General features: G+C 56.3%; 2 protein-coding genes across 2 annotated transcripts; one reads left to right on the top strand and one right to left on the bottom strand.

Moving 5' to 3' along the window:
• The first annotated feature begins 777 nt into the window (after window positions 1–777).
• Window positions 778–14,286, top strand: LOC133346323 (uncharacterized). Its single transcript, XM_061557818.1, has 11 exons — window positions 778–1,802; window positions 2,376–2,519; window positions 2,841–3,038; window positions 3,193–3,313; window positions 3,694–4,249; window positions 7,375–7,914; window positions 8,560–9,166; window positions 10,944–11,042; window positions 11,531–11,632; window positions 12,389–12,714; window positions 13,111–14,286. The coding sequence occupies exons 1-11, from the start codon at window positions 1,295–1,297 to the stop codon at window positions 13,609–13,611; spliced, it is 3,702 nt and encodes a 1,233-aa protein (XP_061413802.1). The 5' UTR covers window positions 778–1,294; the 3' UTR covers window positions 13,612–14,286.
• A 96-nt stretch (window positions 14,287–14,382) lies between these two features.
• Window positions 14,383–22,009, bottom strand: LOC133346396 (uncharacterized). Its single transcript, XM_061557920.1, has 5 exons — window positions 21,042–22,009; window positions 19,571–19,690; window positions 18,702–18,854; window positions 18,446–18,565; window positions 14,383–18,113 (listed from the first exon to the last, which is right to left on the bottom strand). The coding sequence occupies exons 1-5, from the start codon at window positions 21,622–21,624 to the stop codon at window positions 17,773–17,775; spliced, it is 1,317 nt and encodes a 438-aa protein (XP_061413904.1). The 5' UTR covers window positions 21,625–22,009; the 3' UTR covers window positions 14,383–17,772.
• Window positions 22,010–22,312: the final 303 nt, after the last annotated feature.

The raw sequence follows: 22,312 nt of genomic DNA on the forward strand, positions 1-22,312 counted from the left end.
CCGCCCTAACCCCCCCTCCCTACCCCCCCACTTCCCTCCTCCTCCGCCTTCCTACCCCCAGTGGCGTCACTAGGGGGGGGGGGTGACACCATCAGAGGGGGTGTTCCAGCAGACATTGATTCTATTTTTTAATAAAACATCCCAGCAGTTATAACAACAACAAACATTTTCGTAAGCCCAGCTTACACGTACTGTATCGATATACCTACAAGGCTAAATCTCTGTGCTAATTCACTTTTTTAACCTTCGAATGCGCTCCGGTCAGACGCTGTCATGGTTACCCAGCGACTACTGTGACGCCACGAGTCACGTGGTCTCGTCTGCACGTGCCGCGAGCACGTGCTGCTGTGTTCGTCGCTGCGCGTGTTTTTATAGTCGCTGGTTTTGTCAAATGTTCTGGTGTTTTAGCTACAATATTGTGGTGATTAGTATTTGTGAATCTATATCAATTACTTTTTTGAGAATTAAGTCGTAATTAAAGGTAAAGGAGAAGAATAAAAAAAGGGTTCTGCTCAGTTACCAATAATGTAACTAATGTTGTTATTCAATGTAGAAATATTTAACTAAACAATATTAGTATTCATATAGTTTAAGAAATATTACATTTAAGCTATTTAAATGGCACCATGAGTTACCGCACTGGGTGACACCAACCCTAGTGATGCCCCTGCATACCCCTCTCTCATTTTTACCCCACCTCCCTGCCCTTCTTTCCTCTGCCCCTTGCCCTCTGCACACCCCCCCCCCCCCCCCCGCACTTGACCTGCCCTCGTGTATCTCTCTCTACCCCTGCCCTTCGCGCTCCCGCGACAGCCATGCTTCATCGTGCAGTGCAAGTGGGTTTATTGGGTTCGGTTGCAGTTGGGGCGGTGTTGTTGACTCAACCCCATTATCACCCCCCGGCGTCGCAAACATGATCGCCAACTTCGTGGCGAAGTCGACACTGGTACTCTGGAAAGACTCGCCCGCGACATAGGAATGTGAAATTTTTACCGATGACTTGGGCTCTAAAAGAGGTGATGAGCACGGCTTCAATGCTCGTTTGCGCAGGACATTACTTTGACTTGCTTTCACGGTTAATGTGGGCGTTGTGGCTAGAGTTGTGTGAGTTGCACTGCATGGGAGGCGCAGTTCACCAACACGGCAAGTAACACATTTTGCAACCGGTCAGCAGGGATCAAGTTCCGTGTCGTCTCCTGAAGCCGATGCCGCCTGTTGGGACTTCTCGTCGTGGACGAGGGTGGAGTCTGTAACCGGCACCGCGCTCCTCTGTCCCCGCAGACTTCGACTCGCGATGGCGGTGGCGATGCTGAGCGGCAGCAGCGCGGCGTTGCCAGGACCGGACCCGCGGGCGGACTTCCCCGCGTGGCTCTCGGCCCAGGGCATGAAGCTGCCCTTCGCCCAGGCCATGGAGCGGGAGCTGGGGATCGGCGACTACGAGGATCTGCTGGCGTGCGCCGAGGACGCGCAGGTCACCCTGGAGCTGCTGGCCACGGCGCGCCAGCGCCTGCCCTTCGCCCTCTACGCCGCCCTGCGCCGCGTCGTCAAGGCGGCGGCCGGAGCGGCCGAGGACTCCTCGGGGAGCCGGAGGGCTCGGGAGGGAATGGGATGTGAGAACCCCCTGGCCCTGCGAGACCTCCTCGACATGATCGTGGCCATGCTGCAGACGCTGGGGCAGGAGCTGCTGCAGTCGGCGCACAAGTTTGGGTCGCTGGACCCGGCGTTCAGTGGTGTCCGTGATCCCGTGCGCGACGCCAGCCCCTTCCCGAGCCCTGTCGTCACAGGCGCTGACAACGCACCAGGTGGGGTCATGCCTGTGTCACCCTGACTAAAATAATCAACCATCCATCCCGGCACCAGAAGTACCACCATAGTAAACAACACTACCACCAACACTTGTGTCTCTTGCTGTCATCGTCATGATTACAGTTCTGGCGCAGATTTTTACAGATGTAGTTCACGTGTACCTATATTCTTGGTTCTTTCGGTAGATATAAAAACATGTGTACCTGTTGTCTGTGTGTGTAATATATATATATATCTACTTGTGGGGAGCAGTAGTAAAGTGGTTAACACACTGTGCTACGAAACTGGCAACCTGCCTGCAGTCTATTTCCACCAAGGGCCAACATCAGTGGCAGCTATCTGAACCAGTTCTGGGCCTCCTGTACTCAACTCAGCATTCAAAATGAGTACCTGGTGACGTCCATAAACACCATCACTGGCTATACATAGGTGCCTGGGCGTGTTGCTAGCCAAACCACCCCCTCGTGTCGTGAGCCGTGGCAGCCTTCCCTGGTGTTCAATAACGGCACTTGCCCCAGCAGCCTGTGTTGGATACACGGGGGATCTTTGTGTGCCCGTGTGGTGTGCAGATGCTGCAGAAGTGATAAGCGAGGAGTTGCTGGGGCAGGCGTCGCCATGCAGGGATGAACCGAGCCCCGTGGCTGTGAACGAGCGCCATCTGCCGCGGATGTGGATGCTCAACGACGTGGTGGACGATGGCTCCCCACCCCTCGGTGAGGCCTCAGGATGCGAGGTGGACGTGGGGTGGACGTGGGGTGGACGTTAGTGTCACCGCAGCCACAAGCGTGTGGTCATGATGGAACAGGTGATTTGATAAATTGTCATGATTAGAAGTCTGATTCAAGAATACAAAATTTCTCTTGTCTTGTTTGTACAGTCAAATTCACTTCATCAGCCTAATTGAACATTAGTTGTAATTTACATAAATCAATTTCGGAATCTGAATCATAAGAATCTATTTTAATTGATGCATGATTTCACATCTTGGCCTGAAAGCAGTGAGTGAATGTTGTGTGTTGTGATTGGCTCGTTAGCCACTTGTGACCCAGGGGATGAGGAGGGGCAGCTGGAGGCTGGGGTCCTGGAGGACGAGGTGGTGGAGCATGAGGCAGAGCACATCTCCTTGCAGGACCTGCGGGGCCAGGGCCCCGAGTGGGGGCCACAGGGCCCGGGCAGGGACGTGCGGCCGATGTGGGCCAACATGGACATCAAGACGGAGAAGATGTGGGAAGGTGGGTCCCTGCCGAATCTCCGGGAGACATCACGGGGCCCACTCCACACGCTTCGATTGCCAGTAACTTTGGTGACGTGTGCGGGAGGTTAGCGGAAACGTGACGACCGCTGTGGACGTTGCAGACGGCGTATTGTCGTCATTCGCTTTGGTAGGCCATAGCGTGCTGGGGGATCTCTGTGTGTTCAGAGTTGGAGGGCCCGAGGGACGAGGACATCGCAGACATTTGGCCGGAAGTGAAGTTGGAGACTGTGGAGTCGCAGCACGTGTGTGCCGGTATGCGAGGAAACGCACGCGCACAAACACACCACATGTACACACTTGCACAACACACACATACAACACGTACACAGTGGTTGTGGTGTTGATAGTATGTATGGGGTTGTAGGTGGCGATGATATTGGTGATAATGGTGTTGGTAGAATGTAAATAGTAGTGGTAGTGTTGCCGGTCGTGACGACGATAATGGTGGTGTTGGTGATGTGGTGATGATCGTGCTGGTGGCAATGGTGGTGATCTAATTGGTGTTATTGGTGATGGTAAAAGTGATGTTGTTTTAGGTGATCGTTGTGTGTGCGGTTATGGTGGTGGTAGTAGTGTTGGTGTCTGTGATGGTATCAGTGATGGCGTTGCGGTTATACCGCAGGTAACGACAGCTGCCCAGGTACCAGGGAGGCCGTGTTGAGGGCCCCGACACCAGCACCCATGCTGGGCCCTCCTCTCCAGCACCAGCAGCTGCCAGTGTTGCTCCCGAGCCGGCGCGAAATGCTCCTCGGGGCCCCACTTCGCCGCCACTACCAGCGCCACCTTCCCAAGAAGCAACACCAGCAGCGGCGCAGGCATCAGAGCGTGGGGTGGCCGGGCAGAGCGGCGGCTGCTTCCAGCGGTCCTGGTGAGGCTGGCAGAGCCGGTGAGCCCGACGGGGAGGGGAGCGGCACTGGCCGCGGCCAGGGCGCATACTCGTGCGACCAGTGCGGACGGCGCTTCACGCAGTCGAGCAACCTGAGCCGGCACCGGCGCACCCACACGGGCGAGCAGCCGTACCGGTGTGAGGAGTGCGGCAAGCGCTTTTCACAGTCGTCCAACCTCACACGCCACATTCGCACGCACCTGCGCTGGCACCACCTCATCAAGCACGAACAGCAGCAGCAACAGCATCATGAACAGCAGCAACAGCACATTGGGATAGCAGAACTCATGGCTGAGCTCACGTGACGGGGCCCTGCCCACTGCTGTCATTTTTCCGATCACCATAAACGTCAGAGGACTCTTAAGGCTTCCTGTTCTTCTGGCCCTTGCCGCCTGCCTCATCGAACGATCTCCAGGCCTAGTTGGTGTAATTTATTTGGACGCTCCGCGTTATATGGATACCTCGTCACAGACGGCTGGAGTTGGCAGTTGATGGTGAACGTGAGATCATGGAGGAGCGAAGATGGCACTTATTGGGAGGGGCACTGCGCCGATGGTGCCTGGGGCTCATGATGATGGTGACGGTGATGATGGACAGAGTTTAATCCCCACAAAGGCGGACGTTCTGGTTCGTTTTTGCCACAGCAAGATATTTTTGTAAGCGGTAGTGTTTGGGTTCGGAAGCTGAGACCAAAGCCTTTGAAAATGTGTTTAACCGACTGGAGTTCAAAGTAAGATGAGAATGATGTATACTGACTGGGAAAGTTTCTGGAGAGGCACGTCATAGACACTGTGGTTCATTAAGGACAAAGGAGTTCAAATGTTGACAAATTAAGAAAAAATGATAATCGGGGACTGTTGAAAAAGGCACTTTGAGAAACTCATAAATGAAGAGAACCCTATAGAAAGTTGTAGCAAAAAGGCAATAAACCAATGGTGTGAGTAGAACCGATAGGGGAGAAAGTGGGTGATGCCCTTGGTAGGAGGAAGAGTTTAATATAGAGATTACCAACAGGAAAGCACTGGGGATCGAAGGCATGCGCCGCCTAACCCAACTCTTGTAACAAGTTCAGAATGCAGGAAGCCTGGATGGGCGGAGGCATAATGCACATGCATAATGCACATGCATAATGTACGGTTGCCTCAGTAATCCCACCCCGCCGCCCATCATTGTGCAAGAGCGCAGAAGGGTGGTCAACACATCTACGCCTCTATAAGGAACGAAACAGCTAGACTTCACAAATCTGGCTGTCGCCTGATGAAGCTATTTGTAATTATTGGCGAAACGTACTCAGATTGTAAATGTTGTGGCTTGGCTCTCCAACACACCGGTGTGCTGTACTAATGACGAATTGGCATGTTCTGTTTGCGTGACAAACTTTACTAGTCGGGTGGTGGCGGGTTTTAACGACACATTTACGCGATCTAACCCAAAAACTTCTATCATGAATGGTTACCCATATTCAAGAAGAATTGAGATGCACAATGGAGGCATAAAGCTTACGAGCCACTCCTTGAAGCTATGTAAGAGGACGATCGATCGTAGACTGAGACGTGAAGTTTAAATTGGCGACACTTTGGCTTCATGCCGGGCAGGTAAACAAAAGATACGATCTTTAAGGTATGGCTTCTGGTAGAGCAGTACAGGTAGAAATGGAAAAAAATCTCCACCTTGTGTTCGTTGAGTACCGAGAGAAGTAAGATGATGGTGCGTGAGGCAGCGACTATTACCGAAACTATACTTGAAGTTTGTGCAAAACAATTAAGGGATGACGACGAGGGAATAATTCACGGTTAGAGTTAAGCAAGAGTTGGTTTAGAGCCCATTCCTTTTCGCGCTGTTCCTAAATACATTCTCGAAGGAAAGATAACGGGATGTCCCCTGGGGTACGTTTTTAGTGAAGAGGTGAAACGACATGGAAGCATGGCGGTACACTCTGGAGTGGCATTGTTTACGTATATATGTTGAACTTTTTTTGCACCGTACATAGCAGACCGTGCAAATCGGAGGTGCGTATCAGCAAGAAGTACATGTCGTGCATTTTCAAAGGAGAACGACTGAAACCGGCAAGTGAAACTGGTTGGATAGATCGATGAAGAGATCATCAGCAGAATAAACGAGGCAAAGATGGAAGTGGTGTGCGACAAGAAAATGCAAATTCATCTTAAGAGAATGGTGGATAAGGTGGTGATGAGGCCATCATTCATGGATGACTCGAGAGCTGAACACTAAAGAAATGGGAAGAAAGTCGGAAAGCATTTGAATGAAAGTTCAGATCATGAAAATTGTGTGAAGGAGAAAGCTCTTAGAAGACAGAAGTTGTCAGCAAGAACATGAGAACTTGCAGTGTTACTGTGCAGATGGCGATAGATCAAAGACTGCGGAGAGAGAGGACTTGGAAATGGGCCCTACCTAGTGGGACAAATGATCGAAAGGTGGTGTTTGGTTTAAATTAAATTCAATGCTTTTCGAGGTTTTAAAAACGTTCCGCCAAATAAAAACGTGTTCTTATCAAAGTATGTTCGTGGTCTTGGTGTGAGGGTGAGAAAGAGAGGCTGGAGGGGGCCATTGCCTCGGCTGACACCTGGAACGCGGCTTAGGGGTCCTCTATTGAGTGGGGTTCTTTCCAGTTCCTCTGTGGTCCATAATCCAGGTGTTTTGATATAAAGCTTTCGTGACTGCAGGGATTCATCGTCTTGGTTCTTTCGGTAAAGTCACCTAGAAGGGAAATAATAAAGTAATAAAAATAAAACATAATTTAAAGTATTTTGATATTATTTTATTATTTTTATTTCTATTATAAAAATAAAACAATAAAATAATATTTTTTTAATATTATTTTTTTAAATATTTTATTGTTTTATTTGTATTATTTCCCTTCTACGTGACTTTACAGAAAGAACCAAGAAGATGAATCCAGATGTTTTTTTGGGGCTATATCGCGTAAATATAAATGTGTGGTTGCACCCGCCACAGCCAATTAGTAAAGGGTTTGTCACATAAGCAAAACGTGCAAATCCGTTACTCGTACAGCACGCCCGAACATTTACATTTGGCTGTCGGGTGGTGGCGGGTTTAACGACATTAATATTAACGCGACCTAACCCGAAAACCTCTGATGGATAATGTTGGTCGTGAAATCCTTCTGCGTGTTAAACCAATTCGGGGTGTCACGTTAACAAAACGTCAAAATGCGTTACAAGTGCAGCACTAACGGGTTGGAGAGTAACCCGGCTAATTTACCTTTCGAACATTTTGCACTCGTCTCGTGTTTTTTGTTTTGTTATCGTGACGTTCTGACCCTCCCTGACTGGACATTTGTGCGAGAGAGAACAAGAGCTTTATCGCTCTTCGGATTCCTCCGGTAGTAATACATCTTCTCATTCCGTGTCGATCGTGTCACGTCCCCGAGGCCTCTGGCCTGCAGGCCCCAGAGGCCTGGGCCTGCAGGCCCCGAGGCCTCTGGGCGCCTGCAGACTCAGAGGCCTCTGGCCTGCAGGCCCCGAGGCCTCTGGGCCTGCAAGCCCCGAGGCCTCTGGGCATGCAGGCCCCGAGGCCTCTGGGCATGCAGGCCCCGAGGCCTCTGGGCGCCTGCAGACTCAGAGGCCTCTGGCCCTGCAGGCCCCGAGGCCTGGGCCTGCAGGCCCCGAGGCCTCTGGGCCTGCAAGCCCCGAGGCCTCTGGGCATGCAGGCCCCGAGGCCTCTGGGCATGCAGGCCCCGAGGCCTCTGGGCATGCAGGCCCCGAGGCCTCTGGGCGCCTGCAGGGCCCCGAGACCTGTGCCCTGCAGGCTCCAAGCCACTCGTTGCCATGGAGACGCCCAGAGGACCCCGGTCGCCAATTGGCGGCTGCCTCTCAGCAAGCGGCGCGCTCATTGGTCGAGAGCCGCGGCGAATGAGCGGGCGTCTCGCTGGAGCGGCGCGTGCACCTGGAGCAGCCGGAGCCACCGGGGTCGAGACGGAAAGGGGGCGAGCGGGGGGGGGGGCGAGCGGAGGGGGGGGGGCGAGCGGGGAGGGAGCAGAGAGGGGGGAGGGGGGAGGGAGGAGGGAGGGGGGAGGGAGAAGAGAGGGGGGAGGGGGGAGGGAGGAGGGCAGGGGGGAGGGAGCAGAGAGGGGGGGGAGCAGAGAGGGGGGAGGGGGAGGGAGCAGAGAGGGGGGAGGGGGGAGGGAGGAGGGAGGGAGCAGAGAGGGGGGAGGGGAGAGGGGGGAGGGAGGAGGGAGGGGGAGGGAGCAGAGAGGGGGAGGGGGGAGGGAGGAGGGCAGGGGGGAGGGAGCAGAGAGGGGGGGGAGCAGAGAGGGGGGAGGGGGGGGCAGAGAGGGGGGAGGGGGAGCAGAGAGAGAGGGGGGGGGGCAGAGAGAGAGGGGGGGGGGGGCAGAGAGAGAGAGGGGGGGGGGCAGAGAGAGAGAGGGGGGGGGGGCAGAGAGAGAGGGGGGGGGGCAGAGAGAGAGGGGGGGGCGAGGGGGGCCCTGAGTCGCGTGGGGGCAGCAGTGAATTGGGGGGGGGAGTCTAACAGAGGCGGTCGTGGGTATCGAGGGCAAGAGGGGAGGCGCAGGGAGGAGGGAGGAGCGGCGTCCACTGTGAGCACCGCGCGCGTGGAGGGGACCCTGGGGTAGCCGGGCCCCGCGTCAGGGGTCCCAGCCCGGCAAGGGGAGGAAGGGGACCCCCCCTTGGATCAAGCAGCAACGATGGCAGCAGCAGCGGCCGTGGCCGTGGCCCCTCGCGTGGACCCGCGCGCGGACTTCCCCGCGTGGCTGTCGGCCCAGGGCATGAAGCTGCCCTTCGCCCAGGCCATGGAGCGGGAGCTGGGGATCGGCGACTACGAGGACCTGCTGGCGTGCGCCGAGGACGCGCAGGTCACCCTGGAGCTGCTGGCCACGGCGCGCCAGCGCCTGCCCTTCGCCCTCTACGCCGCCCTGCGCCGCCTCGTCAAGACGGCGGCGGCGGCGGCCTCCTCCTCCTCCGCCTGCGTGGGGCCCGCGGGGGGGTCCCCACGGGGCCCCCCCGAGTGGCCGCTGCACGAGGCCGCCCAGCCCGGCCTGGCCGCGCTGCTCGAGGCCATCGTGGCCACGCTGCGCGGCCTCGGCCGCGAGCTGGAGGCGTCGGTGAGGAGGTTCAGCGCCCTGGAGGCCCTCGGGGCCTGCAGCCCCCCCGGGGGGGGAGGCAGCCCCCCCGGCGGGGGGAGCCGCTACCCCCACCGGGCCACCACGGAGCACAGCCCCCGTGAGAGACGCGCATCCATCGGCACCGAACACCGCCACTACCGTCACCACCACCCGCGTGCTCGTGGGGAGTCAATACCAGGGACGATTATCTGAACCCGGTCCTGGGATTACCCTAGGTCGACTCGGCCTTAAATGAGTAACCGGTGTTGTGTGTATACATCGCCGCTAGGGAGACAAAGGCGGCCGGGCGTGGTGTTAGCCACCCACCCTCTCGTGTGCCGTGGTGGCCTTTATAGGTGCTGGCTAACAGCACTTGCCCCTACAGTCTGTTAAGGCTATACGGGGGATCTATGTCTCATTGTAGGTGTGTGTAGGTGTGTGTACGGTGTGTGTGTAGTTGTGTGTGTGTAGGTGTGTGTGTACGGTGTGTGTAGGTGTGTGTGAATAGGTGTGTATGGTGTGTGTGTGTAGGTGTGTGGGTGTGTGTGTGTAGGTGTGTGTGTGTGTAGGTGTGTGTGTAGGTGTGTGTAGGTGTGTGTGTAGGTGTGTGTGTAGTTGTGTGTGTGTAGGTGCGTGTGTGTAGGTGTGTGTGTACGTGTGTGTGAATAGGTGTGTGTATGGTGTGTGTGTGTAGGTGTGTGTGTGTAGGTGTGTGTAGGGGGGAGCGGTAGTGCAGCGGTTAGGTGTGTGTGTGTAGGTGTGTGTGTGTAGGTGTGTGTGTGTAGGTGTGTGTAGGGGGGAGCGGTAGTGCAGCGGTTTTCACGCTCCGCTTCCAACCCGGCGACACGAGTTCGATTCCCGCTCACGGCCAACATCAGTGGCGATTATCTGATTCGGTCGTGGGCCTCCCCTAGGTCGACTCAGCATCAAATGAGTACCTGGTGCGATGTGTAAACATCGCCACTGGGGAGCCAAAGGTGGCCAGGCGTGGTGCTGGCCACCCACCCCCCCTCGTGTGCCACGTGCCGGCCTTCATAGGTGCTCGCTAACAGCACTTGCCCTAACCGTCTGTTCAGGCTATACGGGGGATCTTTTACCTTTTTTTTTAGTGGGTGAGAGAATGAGGCTATGGGGTTGAGGGTGTCAGTGTGTTGGTGAACGTGAAAGGGTGTGAGATAGAATGTTCAAATGAAGGAGTGGGTCAGACAGTGAGTGTGGTGTGAGGTAGGGAGCGGAGCGTGTGGTGTTGCGAGCGAGATAGTCGGAGTGTGAATGGAAGAGTAATGATTTAAGCGTATGGGTTGTCACAAGGTAAATTCAAGTCCTATCGATAACTTGCATCCCATTGTCTTATCCCGTACCTCCGATGAAAACGGTTGGCTATGTACGGCACGAAACAAGTTCGACACACACTGCTGGATGAAGGTGTAGCTCATGGCGGTTGTGTTGACCATCATCACGCTGCACAATGAGGGTTGGTTGCAAGGGGCGGCATCGGACCTGTTTAAAAATATCACTCAGCTGCGTCGTTGGCTCACGACCCCACCGTGTCACGGTGGCGAGATGTTAACTACCTCGCCTGGTATGCAGGAGGTGGTGGGTGCCATCCCCACCCTGACGCCTGCTGTATATTGGGAGTTTGCATGTTCTCCCCGTGGCCGTGTGGATTTTCCTCGGGGTCCACCGGTTTATCCCTCCACAATTCAGAATGTACATCACCGTGCGTTTAAGAGTATTTGGCGACTGATGTAAATTTCCAGATGACGAAAAGCCACTTTGTGATAGCCAGGCCACTCTTGAAAAAGAGCTATACAGCTCAGTGGGCCTTATCTGGTAAAATAAAAAGTTTGTTGTCTCATGTGCCCCCCCCCCACCCCCCCACCGTGTTCCTGCAGATACGGAGTCATCATCGTCGCTGGAGCCCCCGCCCGGATCGCCGCGTGGAGACCCCGAGCCACTCGCCGCACTCCCCACTGCCTGGGGTGTGAAACGGGGTGCGGGGGGGGCACGGCACGGGTTGGCAGCGGTGGTGGTAGTGGTGGTTGTACTCTTAGTTCTTTCGGTAAAGTCACGTAGGTACCTACGTGACTAGAAATCTACGTGACTTTATCGAAAGAACTAAGAGTATGAATCCTTGCAGTCACGAAAGCTTCAAATCTAGAATTAAGTGGTGGTTGTGTCAGTTCTGGTGCTGTGATATTCGTGGTTGCGTTTTGGATTAGTTCTTGTGAAGTGGTGGTGGTGGAGGCATTGTTGCGGTTGTAGTGCTGTTTGTGTTGTGGTGATGGTTATTGCAGTGGTTTAGTCACTGTGGGTTAATGGCGAAAGCTGTTGTGGCGATCGATGGGTGCTTGTGTGGTAACGGTGGTGTTTGTTGTGGGTTTGTGGCTTAGTGGTGGTAGATGCAGGTGTGGTTAAAGTTGCCGCACGGTGGTGGTTGATACGCGATGTATGCTTGTGGCCCCCTCCCCGTGTGCCTCAGGTGCGCTGGCACGATGCGAAGAGGAGGAACACGGTGTGGATGTGGGCTCCGACGGTGGCGCGGCGTCCTGGAGGGATGTCAAAAAGGAGGAACTGGACCCCGGTGAGACGCGACCACAACCAATACCCGCCACTCGCCACTTAGTGACGGTGATGTCACCATGGCACCTGTGTCAGGCCAGGCGTACTTTGAGGCCACTGTGAAGTGTCGAAGGCTCGCCGACAGGAGGTCTCGGGACAGGCCCAGGTGCCGTGGGTTGGCTGAGATGACTGGCAGATGCACTAGCTGTACCCCCTACTGTGCCAACCACAACCACACACACTGCCACAACCACACACACTACCACAACCACAACAACACAACCGCAATTCACCACGACGCTTGTGCCAAGCCACAACCACACACACTACCACACACTATATCACGACAGGAGGGTCTTACATTGGATTGTTTGGCCAGTTCCATTACTGAGAGTTTGCCCTCGTGTGGAAGGAAACCGGAGGAACCCGGGAAAAAAAACCCATCGTACACAAGAGATATATCTCAACGGTCCACGGATTGATTCAAGAATCCATTGCTGTAAGCCATCTCCTGGCCAACTTGCAACACTGCCCACAGGCGTAGCCCTCGTCAATATACGTACCTCCTAATTTGTCAGAGCCAACTTAAGTTTCAGGAAATTATTTTCCTTAATATTGGTTTGTGCAGTAATTAGAATCCTGCGACTCCGGTCCAATGTTCTGTTTGCTCCATTGCTCGTGACCACGGTCACTCTTGCCAACGAGACTCCCATCCTGGCCTCTCGAGTTAGACAATATAAACATGATCTTGCACTCGGTCCCTCCCTCCCTCCCTCAGATGACGGGAACCTGGAGGATGCACAGGGCCCCGACGACAATGACGACGACGACGACGATTCCGACACGGACCCCGAGCGGCTGCCCGTGGCCCTGGACAGGGGCCCCTCGCCGTTGGGGGAGGAGCACGTCCCTCGGGGAGAGCCGGGGCCCGGCGGAGAGCAGGCCCCCCCCCCAGCGGGGCCGCCGCCGTTCGTGTGGATCGAGGCGAGCGGAATGTACGGGGAGGAGGAGGGGCGTGGCGAGGGCGAGGGAGCCGGCGAAGATGCGACGGGGACAGGGGAGGGGGCACACTGCGGAGGGGAGCAGCAGCGAGGAGCCTTCAGGGTGAGCACGGCTCGTGACGATCACCCTGCACCGGGCGGGCGGGGGGTGAGTGTGGGGTGAGTCTCGGGGTAAAGCGGTGAATATGCAATACGGGTGTGGGACGAGTGTGGGACGAGTGCACGAGGGGTGTCGATGTGTGCGTGGGGGTGAGTTTGGAGAGGGAGTGCGTAACTGAGTGTATCGAGGGTTGGTCTCTATGGTGTCTACGCTGGGCTTTGTCTATTGATTTCAAATCATACGTGCACCATTTGATGCATGTATCATGAGCATTCAAATCTATTTTAATAATTTAATTCATCCCTGCAAACGAAATTAATTCAGACATGTCCAAACATTTCCCTGTCACCACAGTGTCCCCCCCCCCGCACATCCCCGTGTCTCTCCGTGTTATCCCAGTCTCACCGCTGTGAGGAGTGCGGTCGGGAGTTTGGCTCCCACTCGCACCTGGTGCAGCACCGCATCATCCACACGGGCGAGAAGCCGTACGGCTGCGGCGAGTGCGGCCAGCGCTTCAACCGCAAGCACCACCTGTCGCGGCACGCGCGCACGCACACGGGCGAGCGGCCACACGTGTGCCCCGAGTGCGGCGCCAGCTTCGCGCAGTCGTCCGACCTCAATCGCCATCGCCGGCGCCACGGCGGGCAGCGCCCCCACGCGTGCGGCGCGTGCGGGAAGAGATTTGCGCAGGCGGGGGATCTGGCTCGCCACCGCATGCGCCACACGGGCGAACGCCCCTACTGCTGTCCCGACTGCGGCAAGGGCTTCATCCACCCGACGAGCCTCATCAACCATCGCAAGGGCCACGCCAGCGGCGTCGCCGCGCTCTCGCCGCCGCGCCGGCCCCCCCACGGCGCCGGCGCGCAAGGGGACGGCGCTCAAGGGGACGGCGGAGTGTGAGGGGCCGCACGTGACAGCGCCGTCAGTGCGACTACCAGTAACACTTGCGCTACTGCCGGTAGAAGTGACAATTTTATCGACACTACCAGCAAAATTAGCAGCAGCAGCAGCACAGCCAAACACTATCAACGCGCTACGAAAGCGACGACCAACACTATCACTTCATAACATCACTGCCACCAAGCCACCAAAGTATCTAGGAACACCGCGACCAACACCAATCAAATGTAGTGAAACCACTATCAACACACACCGCTACCAGCAACATTACCAACATCGGTGCCACTACTGTCACCACAAACCTGCCATACCACAAACAACGCCATCAACGCAGTCAGAATGTTTTATTTAGACCTGAGGAATCCAATAAGCTATGGAAGCTCTTTGTCGATCACCTCCAGCTCGCCGTTACCACTTCAAGCTACTTCTGCCATTGGCACCCCCCCCCCCCCCTACACTGTTCGGCTCCCACGCCGGAGCCTCTGCCGCTCGTGCCAACTTGCCACGGCTGCCGTGAGGTCACCACACAAGCGTGACCCAGAGACTGTGGAAGCGACGGGCTTGACAGCCCAGTGAAATGTACTACGCCTTTTCAAGTAATGTTTGCGAGAGATGTGCGTGTGGCTGTGTTATTTATAAGGTGAAGACGAAAAAATAAAAAATTGTACGAGTGCATTTGCGTTACAGACCCACAGTCGGGCAGCTTCTCTATCACCGGCTCTGTATTGCCAAAGAATCTTGCCTTTCTGGGACCTCCCTTGCCTGGTTATGAACAAAGTTAAATTGTGTGGCCACGTGTACGTGGATTTCGGATTGGTTTGGGTCCAAGGGGGTGTGTGTGTCGTCAGTGTGAGGGCTGGATCAGCAGTGGAGACTTGAGAGTTGAGCCTCTGTACGGTTGAGGTGAGGTCAGCATAGCGTTTGGGTTTGGGCGACTGTCACCACGTGTGTGCGTACGACGTCGGTCGGTGTAAGCCCAACGCCAACCCCGCATCCCTCAAACTCGCAGCCCAAACCACAGCACCACCACACATCGAGCCTCACTGATCCCAACTCCGGGGTCAACTCCCACGAATGCAAACACACAAAAACTCACGGATCACTCCTCTGCTAGGATTTCATCCACGTAAAAGTTTTATGAATGGTAATTTGAAAACGATTAACTTGGTCTACCGTGTGAACATCGAACTCCGACGCCACTACGATCTGGTCTCGACCCACGGTTTAACGAGCCTGAGCCTCAGTAACCCTGACGTCGACCTTGACCCCGACCTTGACCCCAGCAGTAGGGCCGTGGCAGTGTTGTTCGCTGCCGTGGGCCCGGTTAAACGTGCTCAGCTGAGAAAGCTAAGCCAGCGACTATCGCCCTATTGGAGATCGATATCCCGCAGCAGCAATCATCCATTTGGCACCGGTTCTGCAGCACAGCTTGTGACGGACCTGACCCTTCCCTGATCCACTGCCAACATAACCCTGACCCAAACATTCTTTGTCCTGACCAGAGCCCTGCTATCCTGACCGTACCCAGCGCGACCTTGACCCAACCGGACCCAACCCGACCAGTTCTTGCGGTGAGGCCTCACGTCTGTTTCCCGCGGGCGCCGCCTGCTGCAGCGGCTGCTTCCCGCTACCGGTTTTCATCGCCGCCGCTGCTGCTCAAGCAGCTGGAACTCGCCATGTGCGTTTTGGCAAATCGTCTTGCAGTGGATCTGATCCTAATTTTCAAACGGTGTGCAATAACGTCACCTTAACACGTAGGCTTTCGCGACCAATATCCATAATACGTTTTGTGGGTTAGATCGCGTAAATATGTGTCGTTAAACCCGCCACGACCCGACACAGCTAATTAGTAAGGTTTGTCATGTAAACAAAACGTGTCAATTCGTTACTAGTACAGCACACCGGTGTGTTAGAGGTTGTAAATGTTGTGGCTTTGCTCTTCAACACACCGGTGTGCTGTACTAGTAACGAATTGGCACGTTCTGTTTACGTGGCAAACCTTACTCATTGGTGGCGGGTTTAACGACACATTTATATATTTACGCGATCTGACCCATAACACCTGCATTATGAATAACATCACCGCGCGCAGTTTTAGCTCTCCCGACAGCCCGGTCGTACGCGATGTCTCGGACCTGCACTGGGTTTGATTTGATTCAGCGTGTACATGATTCCCAGTTGGCAGATTTTGTCCAACATCAAGGGCTACGTTACCATTGCTATAGGCACAGCGCTCGGATCCATGTTCAACTGGGAATGGATTCCACACCCTCGGCCGCTGCGCTTTCATCGTCGCTCTTGCCCGTGAAATCCTGGATGCGGCAGAATTTTCTCCCAACTCAATGGCGACAAGGACTAGAGACTTCCTAGCGTTCTCGCCCCCCCCCCCAACAACTGCCCCAGGTTGGCTCTTTCAATCTGGTGATCGATGTTTGAATATCTTCTCAATATAAATAGGAAATATGAAACCTTGGTGTTCTCTTGCAACGTTACTTTTCCTTTTAGTCACACATCCTCAACGAGGCTGCGAGGACTTCGTTCTGGCGTTAAAGAAATATTTTGCCCAGCTGTGCCACGTTCTTTCTCCTGCAGATGCCGAGAGACGAGTACGTGCGCCCTTTGTCTCACGTCTTGACTATTGTCCTCAGTCGACTGGCAGTCCGTCCAAAACACAGCCACCACCAGGGTGCTGATCCGCACTCCGTTTCGGGACCATATCTCGCCCCGTGCTCGTGGCTTTGCGCTGGCTCCCAGTTCAAACCCACGTTGGGCTTAAAATTCTTCTGCTTGTGTTCAACGCTTTAAGCGAGTTGGCTCAACCCGACGTCCAGACGATTCACCTGCAAGCTCCCCCGTATGTACGTACGTACGTTGAACTTCTTTCACACCGTACAATCTCCACTGAGATCTCGGGGATCTAACAATTGTGCCCTGCTCAGCGTGAGCACGCTGCAGGCTTTGAACCCGGGAGTGACCGGGCTTTTGTTTGCATGGCACCCAGACTCTGGAATTCCCTGTCATTGGACGTGAAGACTTCGGAGTTGAAACTTTTAAGACTCCGGCTGAAGACCCACCTGTTTAAAATGGTCTTCTTTAGTTTTTCTATCGCTCTCTTTAGCCTTTCTCTCCCCAGTTACTCATTCCTTCATTCTTTACATGCATGGCGCTCTGAAATCATATTCAAGTGTGCCTTGTCAATCCAATTAAATTAATTCTTACACCATCCCCAAAAAAGGCCAGACCCATCTCCCACACCTGACCTGATATTAAACTTCACTCTTACGTAGCCTGGGGGTGGGGGGTAGGGTCTGACCCAGCAGATAGCCCAGGCACTAACAGCCCGAACCCTTACAAGCGCCAGAACCAACCACCACCATCACGGTTGGCTCACCATCAATGGCAGGGTACCCCCCCACCCACCCACCAGGGCTAGGCCTCGGCAAGGTAAAAGGTAAAAACAACGAGCCTACCTTTACCCTACCTTTTACCCTTACCCCATACAAATGAGCCAATTACAGGGTGATTACTGGGGTACTACTCTCGACGATTCCAATTGAAAACGGTATTTACCGGGTAATACTTTGCGCTACCTTTACCCTTCCCTTTACCTTACCCCTTGGCATGGTCGACAGCTTTACCCTTTTACCCGGTAAAAAGGGTTAATTACTTTACCTTGCCGAGGCCTACCAGGGCACCCGTTCCCCCTCTGGGCTCCCACCCCCTCCCTCTTGCCCAAGAGACTCGTGTGGCAGCTTGAGCTGGGTGACCACAGGAGGCTCCGGCCTCGGCGCATTGCAAGTCCCCGTCTTTTGTACAAAACCCGATGATTGTCTTGCGGCGATCGGCGCTGCAGAATGCGGACGGCAGAGATCGACCCCGCGAGTGCAAACAGCGTCCCTGTTAACGCCGGCAGCACCAGCGCGAGCAGCACCGGCAGCATTGGCGCTGTCGGTAACGCCAGTCGCCACCCCAGCCAGCGCCAGCAGCAACAGTCTGCCGAAACCGCCGCCTACAGCACCAATCCATCCAGCAACGTCGCTCGCCGGCGACGCCGTCACCACCGGCATCCGCAGGCAAACCAGCGCCAGCATCCCCGGCGTGTCATCTGGCGCTGTCCCGCGGGGTGCTGTCTGCGAGCGGTCGCCGGGAATTACCCGGCACTCACTGCACGGCAGCGGCCATTGGCGATCGCGGGAACTCGTAGTTGTGCTGCGGCCGGCGCCCGCGCCGGTTCTCTCTGTGGAAGTGCACGAGCTTGGAGAAGCAGCCCTCGTGCACGCCGACGTTGCAGCCCGGGCACCAGTACCGCGTGCGCTTGCGCCCGCCCGGCACGCGACGGTTCTTGCCGCACACCTCGCAGTCGCGCACGCGCTGCGCAGGGATGGGCGACAGCTGGTGCGGCGGGTGGCCGAGCAGCCCTTGCGGGGCCTGCTGATGGTGCTGCTGGTAGGGCTGATAGTAGTGGGGCAGGGGACCACGGCCATCCACCTCGTACGGCTCGACTGCGCAGACAACGCCGCCACGGCGCCATCAGCACCGCCGCCATGGCACACAGAGGGGACCGTTGGTGGGAGCGGCGCCACCGTCCACACACATACACACACTGGTAGTGCAGGGTGGTAGGTATGGTAGTGCAGAGTGGTGGAGTGTGGGTACTGGTAGTGCACGGTGGTGGGTATGGCATTGCAGGGTGGAGCTGGTAGTGCAGTTTGGTTGGGTATCTGTGTACTGGTAGTGCACGGTGGTGGAGCTGGTAGAGCAGTGTGGTGCTGGTAGTGCAGGCGGATGATGTATAGTGCAGTCATGGAGCTGGTAGTTTAGGGCGGAGCTGTACCTGGGTACTGGTAGTTTAGGGTGACGCCACCATCTGGACTCATCTTCAGGTATGGGGGCGGTGGCTCTTGCCACGGGGACGCCAGCGGCTGCGTCCCCAGTTCCTCGTCACTCACCGCGTCTGGCACGGGGGGGGGGGGGGACACACAAGGACCCAGCGTCACAGGAACGCGGAGACACGGGATGTGTCAAGAACCGCATCTAACCGCGTGGGAAGCTCAGTGACATGTGTAGGGAGGGGTGGGGGGCGGGCTCACCTGCGTAGGCGTGGTTGGGGGGCTCCGGCTTGGTGCGCGCCCACGTGCCCCCTGCGATGTAGATGCTGTTCCCATCACGCCCCGCGGAGCAGCCCAGGCCCTCCGCGTGGACCTCCTCGGCCGTGATGTCCTCCAGCTCGCTGCACTCCGCGTCTGCGGCCACCGTCACAGCAGACGCGAGAGTGTAGGAGAGTTTGAGTGTAGGAGCGTGTGAGTGTAGGAGTGTTGTGCAGGAGAGAGTGAGTGTAGGAGTGTTGTGTACGAGAGCGTGAGTGTAGGAGTGTGAGTGCAGGAGATTGAGTGTACGAGAGCGTGAGTGTAGAAGTGTGAGTGTACGAGAGTGTGAGTGTAGGGCAGTGTGAGTGTAGGATGCTCTCAGTGTCGGATAGAATGTGAGTGTAAGAGAAATGTGCGTGTAGGAGAGTGTGTCGGAGTGCGAGCGTAGGAGAGCAAGCGTAGGAGTGAGCGTAGGAATGCACGTGTGGAACGGTGGTAGTTCGTAATGCAGAAGTTGGCGCACTGCGCTAAGTAACAATCATCTGACCCATTCCTGGGCCTCCTTTAGGTCGACTCCACCTCAAATGACACAGGCAATGTGTTAATATTGCATACACGTGTTGTATATGCAGTGTGCGAGTGTGTTCGTATCATTAATTTTGTTTCCCCGGTAATGCTTCACTGAGCCTCATGACTACTTTTCAGGAGGGTCCTGCCAAGTTGTTGTAGCAGGCAGGCGTTGATTGCTCTATACTGCACACTGCAACTTAGTTCATTTGCGGGGTATTTTCTAAATGTGTGTCGTGTGTTCTGTATACGTTGTATGGGTGCGTTGTATCTGTGTTAGTCCACACATGCTGTGTGCCACTCACCCTGCATGCTGTCCACCACTTCAGTCTTACACACGCGCAACCCTCGCTCCTCCTCCTCCTCCACCTCCTCCTCCTCCTCGTCCTCCGCAAACACAGCATCATCCGATGGCCACAGCAAAACTGTCCCACGGCACACAGGGACATCACCATTATCAATCATCGCCGACCAACCCCCAGCAAGATCACCACCACCAACTATTATCATCACCACAACTATCGTTACCACCACCAACAACAACAACCACCATTCGCCACTAAGTGGCGGTGACGTTACCACGGCGCTTGTGCCAGGCTAGGTGCACTTTGAAGGCCACGTGAAGTGTCGAAGGCTCGCTGGCAGGTCTCGGGACAGACCCAGGTGCCATGGGTTGATTGTGATGACTGCCCGATGCACCACCTGTATCCCTTACAATGCCAACTACTACCACAACAACCAATACAACAGCACATCACTAATACAATCCCCTCCACCACCACAACAACAAATCAATGCACCCCCCAACCACCACCAACTACCAATAACCATTACCCGCCATTCGCCACTAAGTGACGGTGACGTTACCACGGCGCTTGTGCCAGGCTAGGTGTACTTTGAAGGCCACGTGAAGTGTCGAAAACTCGCTGAGGTCTCGGGACAGACCCAGGTGCCATGGGTTGGCTGACTGAGATGACTGGCAGATGCACCAGCTGTACCCCCCCCTACTGTGCCAACCACAACCACACACACTACCACAACCACACACACTACCACAACCACACACACTACCACAACCACACACACTACCACAACCACACACACTACCACAACCACACACACTACCACTCACACACTACCACAACCACACACTACCACAACCACACACACTACCACAACCACACACACTACCACACACACACACTACCACACACACTGCCACAACCACACACACTGCCACAACCACACACATTACCACAACCACACACGCTACCACAACCACACACACTACCACTACCACAACCACACACACTACCACAACCACACTACCACACACACTACCACACACACTACCACAACCACACACACTACCACAACCACACACATTACCACAACTACACACATTACCACTACCACACACACAATACCACACACACACTATATCATGACGGGAGGGTCTTGTATTGGGTTGTTTGTCCAGTTCCATAACTGAGTTTGCCCTCGTGTGGTTTTTAAACCGGAGGAACCCGTGGTAAAAAAAAAAACCCATCGCACACAAGAGATGGGTTGGCTCAGATGGCCGGTAGATGCACCCACCATCTGTACCCCCCTCCCCCCACTGTGTCAACTAACTACAGTACCACCAACTTCACCATCACCATCACCACCACCACCACCTTCACCACCACCTTCACCACCACCTTCACCACCATCATCACCACCATCATCACGACATCGCACCGCTAACCCACCCCACCCCGGGGCCTCCACGCGCACCGGTGCCACCGTCCTCTCCCCTCCTGGCCTCGGGGCTGGCCGCCGCCTCGCTCCCTCCTCCTCCTGCTGCTGCTCCTCCTGCTGCTGCTGCTGCTGCTGCCCCGTCTTCCAGCGCGTGTTGGAGGCCGCTGAACCTGAGCGCCGACTGCAGCAGCTCGTGTCCCAGCGTCTGCAGCGTGGCCACGATGGCCTCGAGCAGCGCGGCCAGGCCGGGCTGGGCGGCCTCGTGCAGCGGCCACTCGGGGGGGCCCCGTGGGGACCCCCCCGCGGGGGGGCCCCGTGGGGACCCCCCCGCGGGCCCCACGGAGGCGGCGGAGGAGGAGGAGGCCCCAGCCGCCGTCTTGACGAGGCGGCGCAGGGCGGCGTAGAGGGCGAAGGGCAGGCGCTGGCGCGCCGTGGCCAGCAGCTCCAGGGTGACCTGCGCGTCCTCGGCGCACGCCAGCAGGTCCTCGTAGTCGCCGATCCCCAGCTCCCGCTCCATGGCCTGGGCGAAGGGCAGCTTCATGCCCTGGGCCGAGAGCCACGCGGGGAAGTCCGCGCGCGGGTCCACGCGAGGGGCCACGGCCACGGCCACGGCCGCCATCCTCCTGCGCGCTGCTGGCGTGGGGTAGGGGGGCGGTCTGGCTGGGTTCCTGGGGGTCTCACTGTCTGGGGGGGACCCCGGGAACTGGGGTCTTGGAGTAGTGGGGTGTCACTCGCTGGCTGGGGTCCCGCGTAGTGGAGTCTCACTGGCTGGGGTAGAAGTATCGGGGTGGGGTGGTGGTGGGGGGGAGTCCGGCCGGGAGTTTGGCTGCAGGTGGGTCCCCCTGGTCTTGTGGAGTCTCGGCTCGCGTGGTGGGAGTCCGGCTGCGGGCGAGGGGGGTCCCCTGGTCTTGTGGAGTCTCGGCGTGTTGACGGGAGTCTCGGCTCTGCGTGTGGAGGAGTTTCTGCTGCTGCGGCTGCTGCTGTCTGTCTGTCTGTCACCTGGTCTCCGACTCGCTTCCGGTACCAGACTCCCCCCCCCCCACCTCTTCACCCCCCCCCCCCCGTGACGTCACGCAGAGTGCGGCCATGTTGGGTGCAGAAGCGCGTTGATGACGTTCGCAAGACAACACCCCTCTCCCTTAGCAAGATGGCGGCGCGCTCGGGGCGAGCAACCACGTGGGGTGGAGGCGTGGCTGCGCATGTGACGCGCGGATTTCAAGGCACCACCACCACGTGGCGGATAGAGCTACGGGGTTAGGGGGCCGTCCATAAATGACGTCACGCGATTTTGGACGATTTTTGACCCC

This window comes from Lethenteron reissneri, chromosome 24, assembly GCF_015708825.2.
Source record: "Lethenteron reissneri isolate LAM-NWPU_2019-01 chromosome 24, ASM1570882v1, whole genome shotgun sequence".
In the NCBI taxonomy this organism is placed as follows: Eukaryota; Metazoa; Chordata; class Hyperoartia; order Petromyzontiformes; family Petromyzontidae; genus Lethenteron; species Lethenteron reissneri.